The following is a 19,556-nucleotide window of genomic DNA, read 5'->3' as shown; positions in this document are numbered from 1 at the left end:
CATACGAAGACGCGTGACACAGATGAGGGTGCGAGTTTCAAAAAATTGGCAGTGGCTTAACTTAGCTAAGCCTGGAATTCAGCGAAAAGCAAGCACGCTTGCTAAGCGTCTGAGGCTCGTCCATGGCAGCTCCGCTACACGCTCGCGATAGCCGTTCTATATATACCCACACGACCACGTGGCTATGGCGTGGTATTACATGGTCTTAGTACGAAACCCCCATCGGATGTCATCACGTGGCTTCACATGACCTCATCGGATGTTCTTAGGGTCAAAGGTAAACCTAAATGTCACCCAGTGTGAAATATCAACTAATGGTCATGGGTCAAGGTCAGGGGTCAAGGGTTCGACACCATAACTGCACCACATATGGTCATACATGGATAACGGAGTTGGGCTGAATGTTGTACCCACGAGTGTGGGTACTGTTATATATATATTCACAGCAGTGTAATATTTAGCTCAGATGTCCATGGCAGCGAAATCTAGCGACTGAGCGAGTTTATTGGCTAAGCCATAGAGGCGTTTCAGGGCCCCTTTAAGGACGATAGGTCACAGCTTAAAGCTGCAGGGGGTTTCCCCGCCATATATAATCCTCCATTTGTCACGTTCTTGGAGTCGAAGCTGATAGTTGTAAGACTGACCAGTGCAGTATTGCTAATGACCTTCTTGCTGAGACTAAAAGTGCAAGGTTCCTCGGGAAGCATACATCAGTTTCGGAATGAAGTACGGTAGATTTATTTTACCTTTTTTGGCATATCCACAACAATGACGGTTAGTTTATTTTGTTAAAAAAAATCAGTCTCAAAGATCGCAAACACAATTGATTTTGATGATGGCAAGTCACTCATGGAATGTCCGTGTCCTTCCACAGATCCATGACGTCGCTACCTAATGTCTTTTCCTGTATCCTCAGCTTAAGGCGCTTCACCTGGTCGCTTGAAAAGTGATTCCGCCAGTCTCCCACAACACCCTTGCGAACAAAGTCACCCTTCATGTTATTCTTGGTCGCTTCATCACCCATCGCTTCAGCTACGAGTGCGACCCAGTCTGGCACCTTGTCACCTGGCAGAGACTCCATGTCATTAAACATTGACGTCATGCTGTCGTTCACGACTTCTTTCATCTTCTTAATGCTTATGTTTTCAAGTACGCTCTTTAAGTAAGAGTCGTCGCTGCGCAGTCTTTGGCCGTATTTTTCGTGGATAAAGTCTGCGACCTTGTGCACCCAAGGTTTGACGTCCTTCTTGAGCTGCTCGTATGTAACGAACAGTACATTAGGATCATGACGATGCTCGTACCAAGAGATGAGATGATCGAAGTAGTCTCCAAAGTCCACCTTGCCTTCTACGAACATGTCGAAGAACTGTTCGAACGTACCGTCCTGGAAGTGGTACTCCGGCATGTCCCTCGTGTGGTAGAAGAAAGACACGCAGCAATCATACGGATTCCTGGCCACGTATATGTACTTGGCCTCCTCTGAATAAGGCTGCAGCCTGAAAGACATGTGAGTTTTGATCGGCCCAGGACGTCTCATGTCCTGAACGGCTTCGGCTCCTTGAGCTTCGAGGAAGGGCATCTCAATCCAGGCGGCGAGTTGGTTTCGAGGAGGAGGTCGGTTGTTGATGATGTTGTACACGATGTGTTGCATCCAAGTCGTCCCACATTTTGGGTAGCTGACAATAAACAAGTCCCCAGGCTGGGGTTTGTAGCGAAGCGCGGAGCGAACGGTTTCTTCGGGGAAGCTGCGGCTGATGTAGTAGCCGTCAACCTCGCGATACTGTGAATCCGCCATGGCGCATGCGCAGTTGGCCAATGTACCTGTAAATAATAAATATGAGAAATTTATGGAAATAATAATTGTAATGAAACCACTTGCGCTGAATTCCAGCTCTCATTCAGAACCAGTCTTTTTACTTTCACTTTTAGTTTTAAGGCAGAATCCCGAAAATCTTTCTTTTACAGGCGAAAGAAAAGACTAGGTATACTACTTAGTTTTCCGCGTAGAGAAAAGTATAACGAATTTTGAAAGGTATACTAGCTTAACAGTACATTGAGTGTAAGGCAGCCAACCTATATAGTGTTTAATTTCTCGCCTTGGCCCACTCTAATCTCTACTGATCTAAAAAGATTTGAAGTTCGAAGCTGTCATCATTGTGGTTCTGGCCCATTCGGTGCCAGCTCTACTTAGAGGGAGATGCTGAGAACTGGTAGGCGAGCCAAATGATGTGGCAGAATAAACACCCACTTCCTTTTTCTTACTTTGCAGGAGCTTTGTTTAGCGGTTTAAGAAAGCTTTGGAATTAACTAATCGCAATATTTTAGTCGACAAACGGCATACTTCGTGAAAAGTGTGCAGTTTGTCACGAATGTTATGCGCTATGGATTTCAATCTACAAGTTGTTTACATATAAAAAGTATTGCTTACAGTATTCTATTTTAACAAGTTACAAGTGCTGCCGCTATTCGTGGTTTTCGTCTTCTCAGAGAACGCCTGGTAGTAGCACAGTGACTTATTTTCGTATAAGTCCGCATGCGAAAAAATATACATGTATATTAATGCACTGCATTTGGGTTGTCTCGCAAAAGATTTCCGGCTCCTCGGTCGCGAAGTTCTCTGCTTGGTTGAGATATGCAACGTGACCGTGTGACGTCACCACAACCTGCCGATCGTGGGAGTTGGCACACGGCCCACAGTGGCAGGCGGAAGTTCAATTAAGTACAGGTCGAGAGAGGTCACGCGACCTTGCGGTGTCATCACAACCTGGCCACTATGGCATGCGGCAACCTGCCGACCAGGTTGTGAGCTACCTACCGCCAGTGTCGCGTTGCAATGAGATTAGTTCAAATAATGCCATCTGGTCACCGTGGCGCTGTGCCTGAGCGCTACAGGGGCTCGGGAAGAGCAAAATAGGGTCTCATAAGCCACGCTGGTGGCTGTGTTAGAAACAGCCGTCTTCCAGGGCAGTGGAGCATTGCCTGCACCACTGCGCCAGTATGGTTACAAGGACCTTCCACGACCTAAGAATGCAGTTTTGAGGGCCGTGACGTCAACACCACGTGACCCCTACTAGACCAATCATAGGGCACCGCCAAAGTTCATCAGAGGACCTCCAAATTTTAGTTTGCTCGCCCTCCCAAAATTCCAAAGACCCAAGAATTTGGAAGATGGCCTACATCAGAAAATGAACTCAAGCGGATTAGCGGGGATAAGGAAGGATTAAGGTGAGTTATTCGGTCGGATTAGTACAATCCTATACGGTAGTCGAAAAGAAGGTACCCAAACACTCTAAAAGGTGGCGACTCATGCATACCATATAACGGCAATGGTACCGGTCCCGCGTGGACTTTGGCGGGCAAATCACAAGGTTAACATTAGATGCTCATCGTAAACACCATAGCAAGTAACCCAAATGCTATCGCAATTTCTTCTTTAAGATTATGGTTACGAAGTACAAGTTTTTTTTTCTTTAGTCGTTCTTTTCCAACGCATTTGTACATGCACTAGCAACATTTCGTGCTTACAAAAAGATATGGTATATCCTCAAAAGGCTTCTAAATGCTCGTCAATATTTTACTTTAAAATCCTTACTTAGTGCTGTCTTCGTCTTTTACTACTGGTTTGCGTCATCGAGCATCACATAGCAGAGCATTTATGTTAACTCGCGAGTAAAAAAAAAGTACTAGTCACGTGCCACAGTCGCAAATGGCAACGCTCAGCGCAAAGGTTACAAACACGCCGATAACCAAATTGTAAAGTGTGTTCGCAAATCATGGCAGTGAGCCAGCCTCGCGGTACAATATTCTCCGCTCCAGTGACGTAATTTTGGTAATCGTTTTTACTCGCAACTATGCGTTGGGGCTCAACAAGAATGAGCCTGTTGAAGTGTTCACATAACTTCATTTACCAGTGTTGCCTTCCACGGCTGCTGCAGTGATTCGAAAATTTCTCAACCTTTATATTAAGTTTAACAATGACGTGCTATAAAGCTCTTAACCTTTAATTGCTCGCGATAGTATTGAGCACGCTGTTCTTGTGACTAAAAATAAAAAGGACGAAACTGCCTCTTAGGGTATGAGCTGACAATTGTTACTACATTCGCCAGGAAATTAAGGCACACTATTGTAGATCGGGTATAGTGAAGGACCCAAGGTCGCGCATAAAAAAAAAACTCGGAAAAAGATGCGCGAACTGAGGTGGTTACTTAGCCAACTAAAGAAGCAAATAGGTATGCAAATATCACTCAAAGAATGTAACGATAGAACATTTACTCTAATCCCTCATTTCATTCACTTACCCGAAAATTCTGGACAAAAACATTTTTGAGCGGGAAACCGTTTATGAACGCAATTTTTCACATAAAGTAAGATTTCACAATAACAATCAATATATCCGCAGGTCACCGGACGGCAGTCTCGTTTTTTTTCTCCTACTCACGCTTTTACTATCGTCAAAAACATTCTCGATTGATATTCTATGGCAGTCTGAACTATTCGATGTGATCGCTGGAAACGCTTTAAAAGAAAGATTTGCTACATGTCACAATAACGGACCTTTACCTTCAACATCCTACCAGTGTCTTACAATTTTCCAATTTTCAAAATTTTTACCCAAGAAAGCTTGACTCGGTTAGCCCTCGTGAACATCCATTGCTGTTAATCCAAGCATTGGTTTCAGGAGCGGAATGCGATAAATTCAGAACAGGGCTTCGTGCATCCTACAAAAAGGATGGAGCGAGATTTCTATCCATTAAAACGTTCTGCTTACCAGTCTGAGGTGCAGCTGCTAAGGCACCGATGTGCTTCGTGGAGCAGATATGTCCCGCAGTGGCGCCAGCCGCTGTTTTATGCCGTACACCAAAGGGAGACGCTTGAAGGTCGTCTGCCTTCCTGCGTTCCAATCGTAGTGCTCCTAACGGAAACTGCGCCGTGCAGTTACCACGTACGAGTGTGCAGGTACCCCCCACCCCAGAGCAATAAACATCTGCTACGCTAAGGCGAGCACACGTATGGGCTTGCAGGCGCCATTTTGTTACTGCCATTTTATTAACGGCTGCTTTTGCGGACGAGAATGCTTTCTCACAGCCCTCCACTTACAATGCCACGCACTTAACAGCACCTGCAGGTATTTCAACTGCTTTTCTCCAAACAATGACCTAATCTGCTAAAATGTCTCAGTACAAAATAACAGTACAGTAATGCTAAATAACACAGTGCAACGCACAAACATTTAACTTACAGCCGCTTTTGATGAGAATGTCCGCCACTCGCGGTTAAGCATTTGGAGCCAATGTGCGACCCTTATCTGCCTTCGTCAAACGTAGCTAATACAACGAGCCATCAGTAAGAGCTGCTGAACGTCCCCACCGAACCTGGGTACTCGGATCCTAGGGCACGAAAGAAGGAACGAGCTAAAGATAGAAGACGCTTTAAAATATGAGACACTTCGGCAACTTAAGTGATTAGAGGCGAAAGCCGACCATTCTGTGACAATTTTCACTATGCCTTCACGACTTCCGGTGGATATGACCTCACACCGTTTCCGTGGCTATATCGGTACCAAAATTATACATTTTTCGGGGATCTTAAGTATAAATACGCTTAATAGCACATTTTTATATCTAATTTGACACAAATCCGACGTTTTTCCGATCATTTTGTGACAATTTTCACTATGCCTTCACGACTTCCGGTGGATATGACCTCACACCGTTTCCGTGGCTATATCCGTACCAAAATTATACATTTTTCGGGGATCTTAAGTGTAGTGTAAATACGCTTAATAACACATTTTTATATCTAATTTGACACAAATCCGACGTTTTTCTGATCATTTTGTGACAATTTTCACTATGCCGTGACGACTTGTGTTGGATGTGACGTCAAAATATTTTTGTGGCTTTATCTACGTACGCGCTATTTCGACGCAATTTCGACATGTTTGCCTATAATTAATTAACTAATTACTCTACAATCATCAAACTGGGCTTCTAGGTTCGTTTTTTACTCTTCTATCTGAAGCAACCATTCTCTTCCAGCTATCGTTTTTAGTTCCCGAGTTAATCGTGTGACACCCTCAGCGAACGGACGGACGACAGTATGAGCCATTAAAGGCTTTCGCCTTAATAAGGTGATCTTGTGTACGGAGACAGGAGTCAACCGGGTGGCCTCAAGAACTATAGCGATCAAAATATTAAGGGACGAAAGTTTTCGGGGAAGACTATTCCTGGTCTGCCTCGCCATTCAGTCGTGCGGTATTGTTGCCAGTGGATAAAGCAAGCACGTTCGCTCATTCCCTGACACAGTTCGCGCAAGTGCATTTGTGACTGCGCAGAAATAAATGGTTTTCCGCACACTCGCGTTCCGAAAACTTGATCATGGTCGTAGGTATAATTTTTATCGAAGCGTGACACTGAGGTGAGCGTTACGATCGAATCCACTGCAATTTTTTTTCTGATCTTGAAAAACGTCTCTGTGTGGCAATCCAGGGTGCGTTAGGATCGAGTAAGTACAGCAATTACAGCATGTTTTTCTACTACCGCTGTCTCAGAGGTTTCACTGCGACGTCAACTAAATGGGTTTTTTTCCTGACATGGTTGTTATACTGCGAACGCATTGAAATTAGTGTGCAGAGCGATGTCAGAGCTTCGTTAAGAACGAAGTCGTCGAAATTTACCAGGAGTCGTCCACTAGGGCGCTTCCTTTCTTTTTATAAGCGATGTTTATTGCATCAGGGCATAAAAGGGTATGGGATGAGCTATGACGAGGAGGATGATGAGGAGGAGGCTGTGGAGTCTCCAGGAAAAGAATGGGCTGCGAAACCTACCAACTCTATCCTGTTGACATTCGTTCCCAACTCAGAGCGCCCCGAAAAAATTGATCTGGGATTCACAAAACACGCAGTTGCAGATTTCACTGAAGCTCCTCCACGGTGTTTTAGATGCCAACGGTTTGGGTACATGGCCAAAGTTTGCACAAAGGATCGACGCTGTAAGCGGTGCGGAGGCGACCACGACTTTAAAACCTGCAGGGCAGATTTTGCTTGCGTCAATTGCGGTGGCGATCATCCAGCGAGTTTCGGAGGCTGCCCCTTCCGTGTGAGCGCTCTGCACCGTCGGATGTCCTTTATTGCTTGTCCAAAAACCCCACCGACTGAGACTCCTGACCCTGGATTAGACGAGTTCCCAGTATTGGAGTCTGATGTTGTTGCGTTGCCCAACAATGTCCCTAAGAGACCTGAGTCCAGCAAGACGCCAAGGCCCAGTGTGAGCGAGTCGACTGTTCGACCTCCAGCAAAAAGTGTCCATGTTCTTGAGCGGCCGGATCACAGCCAGACTCCACGGCAAGGGGGACCCTCATATGCACAAGTGACAAAAAAAACCAGCTACTGCGGCCAAGAGTGTGTCCCCGTCGGCATCTTTTATCGATGTTGTAAGTGAGTGTGTTGCGCAAAATAAGGAGCTCAAAAATCAAGGTATGTCTGACCTTCTTCATGTTTTGTTTGGGGCCCTGCGTTCACATGTTCCAGCGATGACGCCTGGTAACCTGAAGAACTTCCTACAGCTGGTGCTTTCTTTTGAGTCCCTAATTTCCACCTTCGCAGCAAACTTCCTTGCGAACTAAAATGGATGGGGCTAAACCTCGTGGATCTCATATGCACCGAAAAGTGCCGTTTATATTGCAGTGGAACTGCGCTGGGATTTTAAGTCGGTTAGCAGAACTCACACTATTCTTGAAAGAGACTTGTGTTCCAGTATTGGCCCTGTCTGAAGCTAGCCTGCCAAGCGGGAGATGTTTGACTGGATATGTCGCCCATAAAAACTGCAGCATAAAGTCATTTCCTGCAGGAAGTGCTGCGCTTTACATAAGAAGAGAAATTCCACATGTTTCTCTAAGCGTTGCCGATCTTTGCACGGATGACATTGAGGTAGCGGCTGCAAGAATACAGCTCGGCTCTCGAATCCTTTCTATTGCATCCGTGTACGTGTCTCTGCGGAAGAAGGTAGCATTAGATTTGTTTCTACAGCAGCTCTCCGACCGCTGCCCAGCACCTAGAATCATCTGCGGTGATTTCAATGCCCATCATGCCGTTTGGGGTGACCGGAACACGGATTCCCGTGGACGCAAACTTGTAGAGGTTATTGACAGTTTGGACCTGTGTGTTGCCAATGACGGAAGCCCCACTTTTTTCCGGCCTCCAGCCTCAGCGACAGCTATGGACCTGACACTGCATTCACCTGACGCCCGCGTGAGTTGGTCAACAGCACCCGACCGCATGGGAAGTGATCACTATCCGATTTTTGTGTTTGCTGCCGACTTTCGTATGCATATGCTCCTAAAATTAGCAACGTGGTCAACTGGGACAAGTACGGAAAGCACCTAGAACGTGTTTCTGGTGATGTTGTTGACAAAATGATTTCTAGTAAGCTAGCAGCAACTACGGCGGTCAAGTTACCTGATCATTTTCCGGCCCCGGATTTACAACTCAGGAACCTTTGCGCAGCGAGAACAAGGGCGGAGCGCCAACTCGTGCGGAAGAAGGGCGACAGCGAACTGAAGACGACCTTCAATAGGCTGAATTATGCTATTAGACGGCACACAAACAAGCTGTACAGGTCGCAATGGGCCTCATTCTGTGCTAGGTTGACTGTGTTCTCACCGATAACGAGAATATGGCGAGTTATTGGCAGCCTTGTTGGAGAATCTCGCCTTTCGAAGCCTTTTGAAGCTCTTGCAATCCGCAAGGAAAAAACCTATTGCATGCTTGGCAGAGGAATTTGCAGACGCACTTGTACGCGCTGATTCTGGAATAGATATATATTCACCACTGCTTCCTCCAGGTCTATCATGGACGTCCCGTTCACGCTTCGTGAGCTTCAGACTGCGCTCAGTGGCCTGCGGCGCCAGTGTTCACCAGGTCCCCGACGGCATCACCAATCAAAAGCTGATTATTCTGCCCTTGCAACTCAGAAAGGAGCTCCTCAACTTCATCAATCGAGTTTGGGAGACTGGCGATGTTCCTCCGTCATGGAAGGTGGCACATGTAGTTCCGGTACAGAAGCCTGGCAAAGACATGACAGACCTTGCCTCGTATCGCCCAGTGTCATTGACCTCCTGTGTAGCTAAGTTGATGGAGAAGCTGGTAAATGAACGCTTATCATGGTGGCTTGAGGACAGCAAGGCACTGTCATCCTGTATGACAGGATTCCGCCGAGGTCTTAGTGCCCAAGATAGCGTCTTAGACTTGATCAGTCACATTGAACACCAGAGAGCTTTCGGCCTTTCCACCTTAGCCATTTTTCTTGATGTTGCGAAAGCTTACGACAGCGTGCTTCAGAGCTCAATTCTAAACAGTTTGCAAGGCATGGGCATACAGGGCCATATGTTAAGATTCATTTCCAAGTTTATAACTGATCGCGCGGTTCGTGTGCGGTTAGGGAGTACGTTAAGCACCGAAAGGGTTCTGTCACGAGATGTGCCTCAAGGAAGTGTTCTTTCCCCCACGCTCTTTAACGCCGTAATGGCTGGCCTACCCGATTCGTTGAAAAAAAGTTGCAGGCAAGTGCCTATGTCACTTTATGCTGACGACATCTGTATTTGGATTACTGGCTACCAACACAAGCGATTAGCCCTGATAGCTCGACAGGCTATACTTTCGGCACAAGCTTACCTTCAAGGTGTGGGGTTGTCTCTGTCAGTGGACAAATCCGGCTTTATTCTGTTTCCAGGTGTAGGAAGACGTCAAGCGCGGTTGAAGATAGACCTCGGTCACTCTTGCATCTGTCAATTCAACCACGCGCGTTTCCTGGGCGTCATTATTGACTCCCGTCTACAGTGGCGAAAAGCTGTAGACGCGATTGTTTCATCTATATCTTCTCGTCTCAATGTGATCCGTAGAATTGCAAGTGAGCAATGGGGAAACCATCCTTCTTCAATGGTCAAACTTCATGAAGCGCTGGTGGTCAGCCGGATAATGTATCAATTACCTTTAATTTCCCCCTCGGCATCACAACTTGAGCGTCTCGAAGTTGTCCACAGAAAGGGCCTAAGAAGAGCCATTGGAGTTCCCCAGGCGGCTGCGAATAAGGCAGTACTTCATGAGTCCCTATCGAAACCTCTTAGCCTTATCGCTTCTCAGAGACTATTAATGCATCTTGACCGCTTAGGAGAGACGGTAGCTGGGCGATCCCTTCTCCAGCGGCTCTGCAAGAGATATGAGTCGAAGGCTTACTTGGCACTCAATACTCTTAGTTCTTTAGGCATTAATGTCCGAAGGCAAAGGAAACGGTTGAAACCCCCCTGGTCTTTTCCGACCCTCGACTGTAAGGTCACAATTCCCCATGTGAGCGCAAAGCGCAGCTCTCCTTTGGCAGCAACGCGTTCGCTTGTACTGGAATACTTGGAAACAGAGTATGCCTGCCATCTTCAAATTTTCACGGATGGTTCTGTGGACAAGGTCAAACAAGCTAGCTCAGCGGCTTTTTACATTCCTTCTTTGGACTGTCAGTGGTCCGTACGCTGTACTGCTGTTGTATTCTCCACAACGGCTGAAAGTGTTGCTATTGAGGCGGCTTTACGGAAGTTAGGGTCTTGTCCGGCTCAACCTGTTGTCATCCTAACTGATTCAAAATCTGCCCTTCAGAGGTTAGAGCGCGGATCCCCTACTGACGCCTTGTCTCTAAGCTCTCTGCGCTTGGTGCAGAATCTGCACAACAGAGGCTTTACTCTACATTTCCAGTGGGTGCCCTCTCACATAGGAGTCAACGGTAATGAGGTGGCAGACAGTCTCGCCCATAAAGCTCTCTCAAGGATTCCATCAAAAAAAGTGCCTCAAGATGTGAAAAGTCTCTGCAGGAAAACGGTGCTCGATCACTTCAGTACCCTGTGGAGTGCGTCCCACAAGCCATGTGTGACCAAGGGACTGAGAAGATCTCAGGCGACCCTTCTACACCGAATTCGCACGGCCTCTGCTCGCATTCCTGCATGGATGCATAAGACCGGCATAGAATCGTCTCCGCTGTGCTCTTTATGTGGTGTGTGCGGGGATATCGAATATTATGTTATGTACTGCCCAAAGTACAACGCGGAAAGGCATGTGATGTTCGCTTCCTTCAAGAAGACAGGAACCCGTCACAGCACAGTGCAGGACATTATCTACAAGAGTGGGAACCAGACATGCAGAAGGGAGGCTGCACGCCTTCTTTTAACATTTCTGCAGAACACGGATCTTGTTTTTAAATGGTGACAGCAGGAACGGACTATGGCCTACTGTGATTGAATCTGTGCGTAGATGGTGTCTTCCGGAGTGGACTACTTTATACTGTAAGTGAATGTGTGTATGGAGTGTGGCACTACAATGGCCTATGTTCAAGTGTGACTGAATATGTGCATGAATGGTGACTTCTGGAGTGGACTGTGATGTGAACTGTGTGGATTGATTGTGCGCATAGCTGGTGACTGCGGGAGAGAATGCGTGCTATTATAAGACTGTGTGCTTAGCGGGGTAGATGCGGCATTGTTAATATCGAAGGGGCGCTGCGGTGGAGCAATTGCCGGAAGACAAAGCAAGGCTAACCCCACCTGTAACATTCAACACCTCAACCTCAACGAGGAGGCTTAAATAAATGAAAAAATGGCGCTTCTTTCTCTTTACCTTATTTCATTCCTTCCTTCCTTCGCTTATGTTACCGTTTGATGTTGACCACCACAACAACGACAGGAACCAATGCCTTAAACGCTAGCACCCTAAAACGTTTCGGCAAACAGTGTACATCTCGCTAAAGAACTAAACACTATGCGTTGGAAATCAAACGAAACGATGTTTTGTCGCTCCGCATACGTCATTACAAACAGAATTTAAAAATGTTTACAGGTCAGTTGTGTTTACTTCCTTGTCCTTAAAGATGTTATTATGATTGTTGATTATGTCGCTTCACGTTGAACTTCATCGAGTTTATTAGTCGAAATTATATCAAGAACTGAAGCGCGTCAAGAAGTCGATTTTTCCCGGGATTGACTCCATTATTCGTCCAAATTCGCCCGAATCATCACGAGTGTTGGCTTCCGCTGCTCAACATCAGGAATCGGTTCAAAGAACGGCGTTTTTCTTTTCCGTTCTGAAACGGCATGATAAAGACGAAGAAGCAGACACATGCGAGCAGGGGCAGGGCTCGGCACGCGCTGGTGTTCTTTGCTGGCCTAGGGTAGCCGGAGTCGCCGTTGTCGGGGGCTGACGCTTAGACACCCCTGTTTATAGCGGCCACGTGCATCGGAGTTCCACGACCGGCACCCGCCAGGGCACACGCTGTTCGCTAGAATATCGTCCACAGAAGCGGTGAGTGCGTTATATCGAATCTTCGTTCCCGCAGACCCCTCTCTATGTCATCGACCGTGAGCCGTGCCTCCTACTTGAGCCGTGACTTCTACTTAAGTCATGCGTTCTACTTGAGGCGTGCTACTTAAGCGGTGCTACTTAAGCCGTGCTTCCCGCTTTTTAGATATCAAGCAGTGGTGAATGCGCCACGAAAAAATATGGTCCGTCCCGCATCGTTAGTTGCTCTATGCACGAAAGGAGTTGATATTTGGTGCACGTCAAAAGAACGCGTTAAAGTGAGTTGTATTCTATTCCTCTGTATCCCGACGCGAAGACTGCTGACCCAAAAGACGCGGGATCGATTCCGGCCCCGGCCGTCACATTTAGATGGAGGCGAAATTCTAGAGGCCCACGTACTGTGCGATTTCAGAGCACGTTAAAGAACCCCAGGTGGTCGAATTTTCCTGAACCCATCACTACGGCGTCCCTCATAACCTGCGTCGCTTTGGGACGTTAAAGCACTATAAAGCATTAATTCCTATTTTGAAGTAAAGGCAGAGGAAAGGCACTGGCCTGTGTACTTCGCTTTTACTTTATTGAGTTGCGGTATTATGACAGCTAAGCGTTTCAAGCGGAGTGCAAAAATGATAGTTTTCCCCTGGTAGAAAAATGTTTAGCGGTGGTTCTTTTGTAGATGTCATTCAAATGATCCAGGTACTCCGGAGGTAACAGGGGTAAAAGGGTTAACATGGTTAATAGGGTTCAGGTGGATTTCAATGGACATACAGTTGCACGGCAAGCATAACCCTACAAACAGATGCTACAAACCTGCGTGTGGCTCGTCTATAGAATGCTCTTAACAGCTTACTAAAAATTGCTTCTCAACCTCGTTGGCAAAGAAAATGTCGCAGTTCTTGTTTTCTTGTGGAAGCCAAACGCGACCGATTTCTGAGCAGATCGAAGGCAGTAATAGTAAAGCGGCAGCGCGAAGCAACAAGGACGACAGATTCCCTTGCCATGTGCCAGCTCCTGTATACATCGGGCAGACCGGCCGATGTGTAAACGAGAATATGAGGGAATACAGTCTGTGTATTAACAGCAACGCTGGCTGCCTTTTTGCGGACCGTTGCAAGAAAGGAAAAAAAAAGAGGACGCTTAAGCTTCGCCCTTAAGAGTGGAACGCGACAGTGAGTTGCAGCACTGCCAGGCGGTCCACGGAACGCCATCGCCCGTTAGACAAATCGCTCTGCAACGTACGGTGAAATGGGCGCGCGGAGCGGCAAACCATGTAGAAGCGTTGCCGGGCGCCTTGTCGAAACGCGCGGGACTGAAGTTGCAGTCGTAGTTCGTCGGCACATCGTTCTCGACAAACCTCATGCCACGAACGCCAGCATAGCTTCCGCGCCGAACGAACGGGCAGCAAGCCGCAAGCTTCGTGGTGAACGCGCTTTGGATGTGCGCTGCGTTGTTCGCCGCTCACCGCGTGACTACTGCGTGCCCGCACGGCCCCACTGCGCCCGAACGAGACGAGCGGGAGGCGCTGATTTTGGCCTTCAAATGAGCCCCACCCGCCGCGGTGGCTCAGTGGTTAGGGCGCTCGACTACTGAGGATGATGGAGGATGAACGCTAAGGAGGACTATGGAGGATGAACGCTAAGGCGCCCGTGTGCTGTGCGGTGTCAGTGCACGTTAAAGATCCCCAGGTGGTCGAAATTATTCCGGAGCCCTCCACTACGGCACCTCTTCTTTTCTTCTTTCACTTCTTCCTTTATCCCTTCCCTTACGGCGCGGTTCAGGTGTCCAACGATATATGAGACAGATGCTGCGCCATTTCCTCTCCCCAAAAACCAATTAAAAAATTTTAAAAAAATGAGCCAGAGGTCAAACCTCTTACGGCGCGGTTCGGTTGTCCACCGATATATGTGAGACAGTTACTACGCCATTTCCTTTCCTCAAAACCGGTTCGAATGTCCACCTATATATGTGAGACAGTTTCTGCGCCATTTCCTTTTTCAGTTTTGTTGGGGCAGTGACGTACATTGCGAGGAGGAGGAGGAGGAGGAGGAGGATGGATTTTTCGCTCACGGCCGACGCCGACGACACCGGCTTTTCTGCGACACGAGCTCCTTAACGCTGTCGCGTTATAATGTACCGCAGTGGTGGCCTAGTCATTTGAGCATCCGCCTTGCTTGCGGGAGGTGCGGGGTTCGATCCCCACTGCTGCCGGGTGCCCACCGGTGATGCAATGGGTACAAGCTTTCCCCTGGTCTGATGCTCGGCTTATTTGGGGTGAAATGCTTGGGAAATGGGAATTTGACCCCAGTTTGAGTAGAAGTAAACAATCTTGTGCTATGGCGCTCTTTGGCCGCAGATGCCCTTGATCCATTAAAATTCGTCATCTTCGTCAAAGGCAAAAAATGTGACTGCGATTTTGCTTGCGGGACTGAATGAGCTTTGCAGTGTGACCCGTTACTCCACGAGTCAGAGATAATGGCACGTGTGAAAGAAAACGTGAGAGGGAAGTGATTAAAGCATGGCATAATCTAGAAGCGGTTAATGGTGCGTCAGTACGCCACCAATCTCTTTATTCAGTAAAGAAATTGCCTCTCTGGAAGGCGCATCAAGCGATATCATGCTTTTGTTTCCCATGACCTTTTTGTTTTGATGATATTATAGAGTTCCTTTTACCCCATGACGCTGGTTATGGTTGTTTCCTGTATTTTATTTTGTTTTCATTGAGGATTTTCCTTCGACCCTACTTTTGCTACGATTTGATGTTTCGATTCTGGTTTCGCGACGACGTGTTTAATCTACTTTTGCTATGACGTAAAGACGCGTTTTGTACTTATGCATTTCGGTCCTGCCTTCCGCGTTTTGTGGCACGCCCTTGAGAAGGTTGCCAGTATCTGCCTCCAGTGATAAAGTTTAGTGTTGCGTCGGCACTGGTTGCACATTCATGGTTGCTCATATCACTGGACACGCGATGTATTGGACTGACTATAATGTGGCCTGTTTTCGATAAAATTCAAATGGTAGTTCTGCGCTTTTCCTGTGTTCTCGTACCTCTCTTTCGTCCTTCACGCTTCGCGCTTCCGCTTTCCATCGTGATTCACCAAATAGCCCGTGCCAAGATATTAATCACTAATTGTAGCAGACATGCTGGCGATTACTAGTCCTGGAACAGTTAGAAACTTTTAAATGTGTTGTGCAGCGCTTTCTTTCCTCGCGGCATTGTCGAATCCGGCCCTCAGCTTTTTCTTCCCATGCAGACCTTTCTGAAGAAATTGGAATGGAGAACAGTGAAGCCGAGAACGAAAGCCATCCCGAGTCCGACCCTGGGAGTTACTCTGAAGGCGCCAATGCCGGCGCCTCTGCCGCCAACGCTTCTTGCACGGGCGTCCCTGTAAGTCACCCCATGCTCCAGGCTATGGTTGAGCCCATGCCAGGACAGGTGGGTCCACAAGAAGCAAACGAAGAGGCGGACCGGAATGAGTCCAGTTCCGTGTCAGACCCGGGCCCGCCGTCCGAGGTGGATGCCTTGCACGCCCACAACTTCCTGGTCGAAGAGACCCTGCTCTCGGCGCTAGCCTACCAGCCTCGACCCAGCGACGTGTTCACGGTCAGCTACCCGAAGTGCGGCTCGACACTCCTCCAGTTTCTGGTCTTCGGCATCTACACGCGGGGCCAACCTAGCACAGAGTTCTTAGATTTTGCCTTGCGCTCCCCGTACCTGGAATGGCTGGGAACATGGGCGGTACTGAACATGCGTCGGCCCGGAGCTATCAAGACACACCTCCCGTTCGATAAGCACCCGTACAACCCACAAGCCAAGTAAGTGTACCAGTTGGCAACGATCGAGCTGCTCTTTAGTTCCCTCCTATTTTGTGCTTTTTTTTTTCACGTGCGCGCAGCGTAATTAAGGTACGTGAGGGAGTGACGCAGAGTAATAATAATTGGTTTTTGCTGAAGGAAATGGCGCAGTATCTGTCTCATATATCGTTGGACACCTGAACCGCGCCGTAAGGGAAGGGATAAAGGAGGGAGTGAAAGAAGAAAGAGGTGCCGTAGTGGAGGGCTCCGGGATCATTTCTACCACGGGGGGAGCATTAACGTGCACTGACATCGTACAGCACACGGGCGCCTTAGCGTTTTGCCTCCATAAAAACGCAGCCGCCGCGGTCGGGTTCGAACCCGGGAACTCCGGATCAGTAGCCGAGCGCCCTAACCACCGAGCCACTGCGGCGGGTTGACGCAGAATGCAGTGTGCTGTTTTCCCTGTCGCTGACTATTTCCACCATGCACAATTCATCGCCACAAAATTGATTAGCCCCGCACTTTAATTTAACAAATTGAGAGTATCTTTGACAGAAATAGCGTCCTGCCCCCAAACAACTCTCTGAATGAAGCCCGATTTACAAGTATTTTTTCGGCATTTATTGCCCGATTAGATCTCTCGACACTCGATTACGTTACGGTGGTTACGATTCTTCTATGAATTCGGTGGAACGAGAGATTATCCTAGCAGTTTAAACAGGCGAGGTGCCTCTTCACTCTCAGGCGTCGTCGGCCGATGGAGGTTGCTGTGCTTTAGTAAGACAGCGAGTTGAGCTGGTTGGTACATACTGACTGTGAATGTACCTCAGTGAAACCCCCCTCTGGAATTGGCAACAATTTTTAGATACAAGATTGCTACAAAACCGGATCATGTGTGCCTATCCTTTCTACAGAGATCTGAAAAGCCCTTGCTCATTTTCCATTCAACGTATCCGTGGATAGTCAGATGTGGTATTGCAGTTTCTTGCTTAGTAGCTGCCATTTCCAAGTCATGCGTATATGCTATGAGTGAAAGTTTTATTAAGCAGGTTCAGAGGCTAATGCAAACAGCGTTTCCGGATGATGCCATAGTGCGTTCATGCAGTGAGATACTAAAAATGTCGAATCATGTGGTAGCCAGGAGCCACCGAAGCTTTCTAAAAGGATTAAAATGAGAAAAAAATGTGCCGTCCTCCTGAACATTCACCAAATGTCCCACAGTTTGAAGCAAGTAGGCAGCAGATATGGCGTAGATGTCCTGCACCTAATAAGGTGGGAAAAATTTTCGTCATAGTTGATAGAATTAAGCGCCATGGAAGTGGTGCGGAAAACTGGAAAAACAAAAAGGTGCCAGGTAAAGCATGACTTGAGGTTTCTGCCTTCTGCTGAAGGAGTTGTGTATGAAGTGCCTTTCACCTGTGGAAAGACCTACGTAGGTCAAACAGGAAGGTGCTTGAGTACCCGCCTACGAGAACAAACTTCTTTCAAAGGGGCTCCGTTGCATTACATAAAAACCGCATTACGACCAACCCAATCCTAATAAAAAATCGTGCACCCCCCTTTTTAATGAAACCAGGGTGCTGTAAAACACAAAGATAAGTTAACCAGGGAAATCCGTGAAGCGTTCCATATCCACAAAAACCTTTACTCGTGCTTAAGCATTTACTCTGTATGTGTTCGTGATTGAGAACTAAAATATCTAGATTCATATGATTGCGGTACCAGTATGTCTTTTGGTGTTGCACATGCGCTGCTGGTTGTGAAAAAAGAGTATACTTACGTGTGTTTCTAATAAACCGCCGTCTTTGGTTAGCGCTGGTTCCGTATGCTTCCCCTGCGCCTTGTTTCCGCGCTGTTACTCAGTCAATTGCTGTGCTTCGCTGCAATGCGCATTGAAATACTGGCAAGGCTCGTTTTCCACAGTTGGTCTAGAGATGTCGACAAGGGGACCAAGAGAAATTCCGTGCCCTTATGACGAAATCACATCCTACCCACCGGTTTGCGAGCAACCTATTTTCTAGACAGCAACCTAGATAAAAGATCGACCTCAAAAACAACAAGAAAATGTAATATATGCAGATGTCGGCAGTGTCAAAGCATAGCGGATCCTTGCTACTGCAGATAGAAGTCCGATTACGGCGGTTGGACCAGCAACTGCCAATAAACAACAAACTGCAAATAAACTGTGTGTGCATACTGACACAAACACGCAGAGAAGTTGTAACCGAAACTTCCACAGATGTGAAATGTAATGCTATCGAATTCCACTCTTAGCGTGACATAGCCGTCCCGATAGTTTTACTCACTGTGAAGTAACTTCCTTGCAGACAAAACTTTTTTTGGGGTTTACATAAGCACCTATAGCAACACGCATATAGATATGTCAACACCAGCACCAACTGACACTACTTTGCAATAAACTGCACTAAAACACATTTCTTAACTCTCCTATTGCAGCTTCTGTGAGAACTCTGCGGTCATAAGAGTTGTCAAGCATCATTTCCAAACCTGACCATACCCTGGGGCAATAGCGAGGAGGTTAGCAGACCGAAACGCCAGATGGAAGCGGCGGGTAAAAAATAGCTTGATTCATATTCGTTAATTTCAGAAGCGCTGAACGGCAGTGTTTTCGGCAGCTTTAAACTGTTTGAATGTTATGTCAATTCAATTCTTCACTACGTCTCATCCACTGATTTTGGTGCCACACAGATACGCGCCGCGGTGGCTCAGTGGTAAAGGCCTTCGGCTACTGATCCCCGGAGTTCCCTGGATCGAACCCGACCGCGGCGGCTGCGTTTTTATGGAGGCAAAACGCTGAGGCGCCCCTGTGCTGTGCGATTTCAGTGCACGTTAGAGATCCCCAGGTGGTCGAAACTATTCTGGAGCCCTCCACTACAGCACCTCTTTCTTCCTTTCTTTTTTCACTCCCTCCTTCATCCGCGGAACGCGACAGTACAACGCCGAACTTCCCTTAACACGTGATCTCGCGTGAAGCGCCGGGATGCATCTGCAGTGAGAAAATCAGTCTTAAAGCACCATCTTTTGCAAGCATGAGTAAAACTCAACTCTGTCGGCGGCGTTCGCCGACAGCGTTGGCCGGTTGTGGCCGAATTCCTTGGCAGATTCACCTATGCCGGTCCGTTTTGGCGTTGGCCATTCCACTGATTCCTCGTGGATCATCTGAGAGAATATGCGTGTTTAATTCGAGTTGATAAGCTCTATTAGTCAAGGGGTCAAACTGAGAACAGATGATGCATTGAAGTGACGCTTGGTAGGCTCGTAACGATCTTGCAAAGGTTATAGAGTAGGCACGCACAGATCAAGAGGAAGATGACACAAACACAAGCGCTAATTTGACCCGACATACACGACACTGCGTAGAGAGGGCGCAAATGTGCAAAAGTGTTATTTTTAGATTTCTTTTTGCATC

The 19,556-nt window shown here is 47.4% G+C and overlaps 1 protein-coding gene and 1 pseudogene across 2 annotated transcripts in view; one reads left to right on the top strand and one right to left on the bottom strand.

Annotated features, from left to right (window-relative positions):
- The window catches only part of LOC144133174 (amine sulfotransferase-like), a 46,662-nt pseudogene that overhangs the window by 19,106 nt on the left and 8,000 nt on the right, over positions 1-19,556 (top strand). Inside the window, exon 2 of the transcript XR_013315003.1 lies at positions 15,583-16,144. The product of XR_013315003.1 is annotated as an amine sulfotransferase-like (transcript). The remainder of the gene's footprint in view (positions 1-15,582; positions 16,145-19,556) is intronic.
- On the bottom strand, positions 17-4,887 carry LOC144133177 (sulfotransferase ssu-1-like). The gene is made up of 2 exons (XM_077666064.1): positions 4,769-4,887; positions 17-1,821 (listed from the first exon to the last, which is right to left on the bottom strand). Exon 2 carries the CDS (start codon positions 1,793-1,795, stop codon positions 848-850), a length of 948 nt encoding a protein of 315 aa, XP_077522190.1. The 5' UTR covers positions 1,796-1,821; positions 4,769-4,887; the 3' UTR covers positions 17-847.

This window comes from Amblyomma americanum, chromosome 5, assembly GCF_052857255.1.
Source record: "Amblyomma americanum isolate KBUSLIRL-KWMA chromosome 5, ASM5285725v1, whole genome shotgun sequence".
Taxonomy (NCBI): domain Eukaryota; kingdom Metazoa; phylum Arthropoda; class Arachnida; order Ixodida; family Ixodidae; genus Amblyomma; species Amblyomma americanum.
This window is presented reverse-complemented; position numbering and strand designations above follow the sequence as displayed.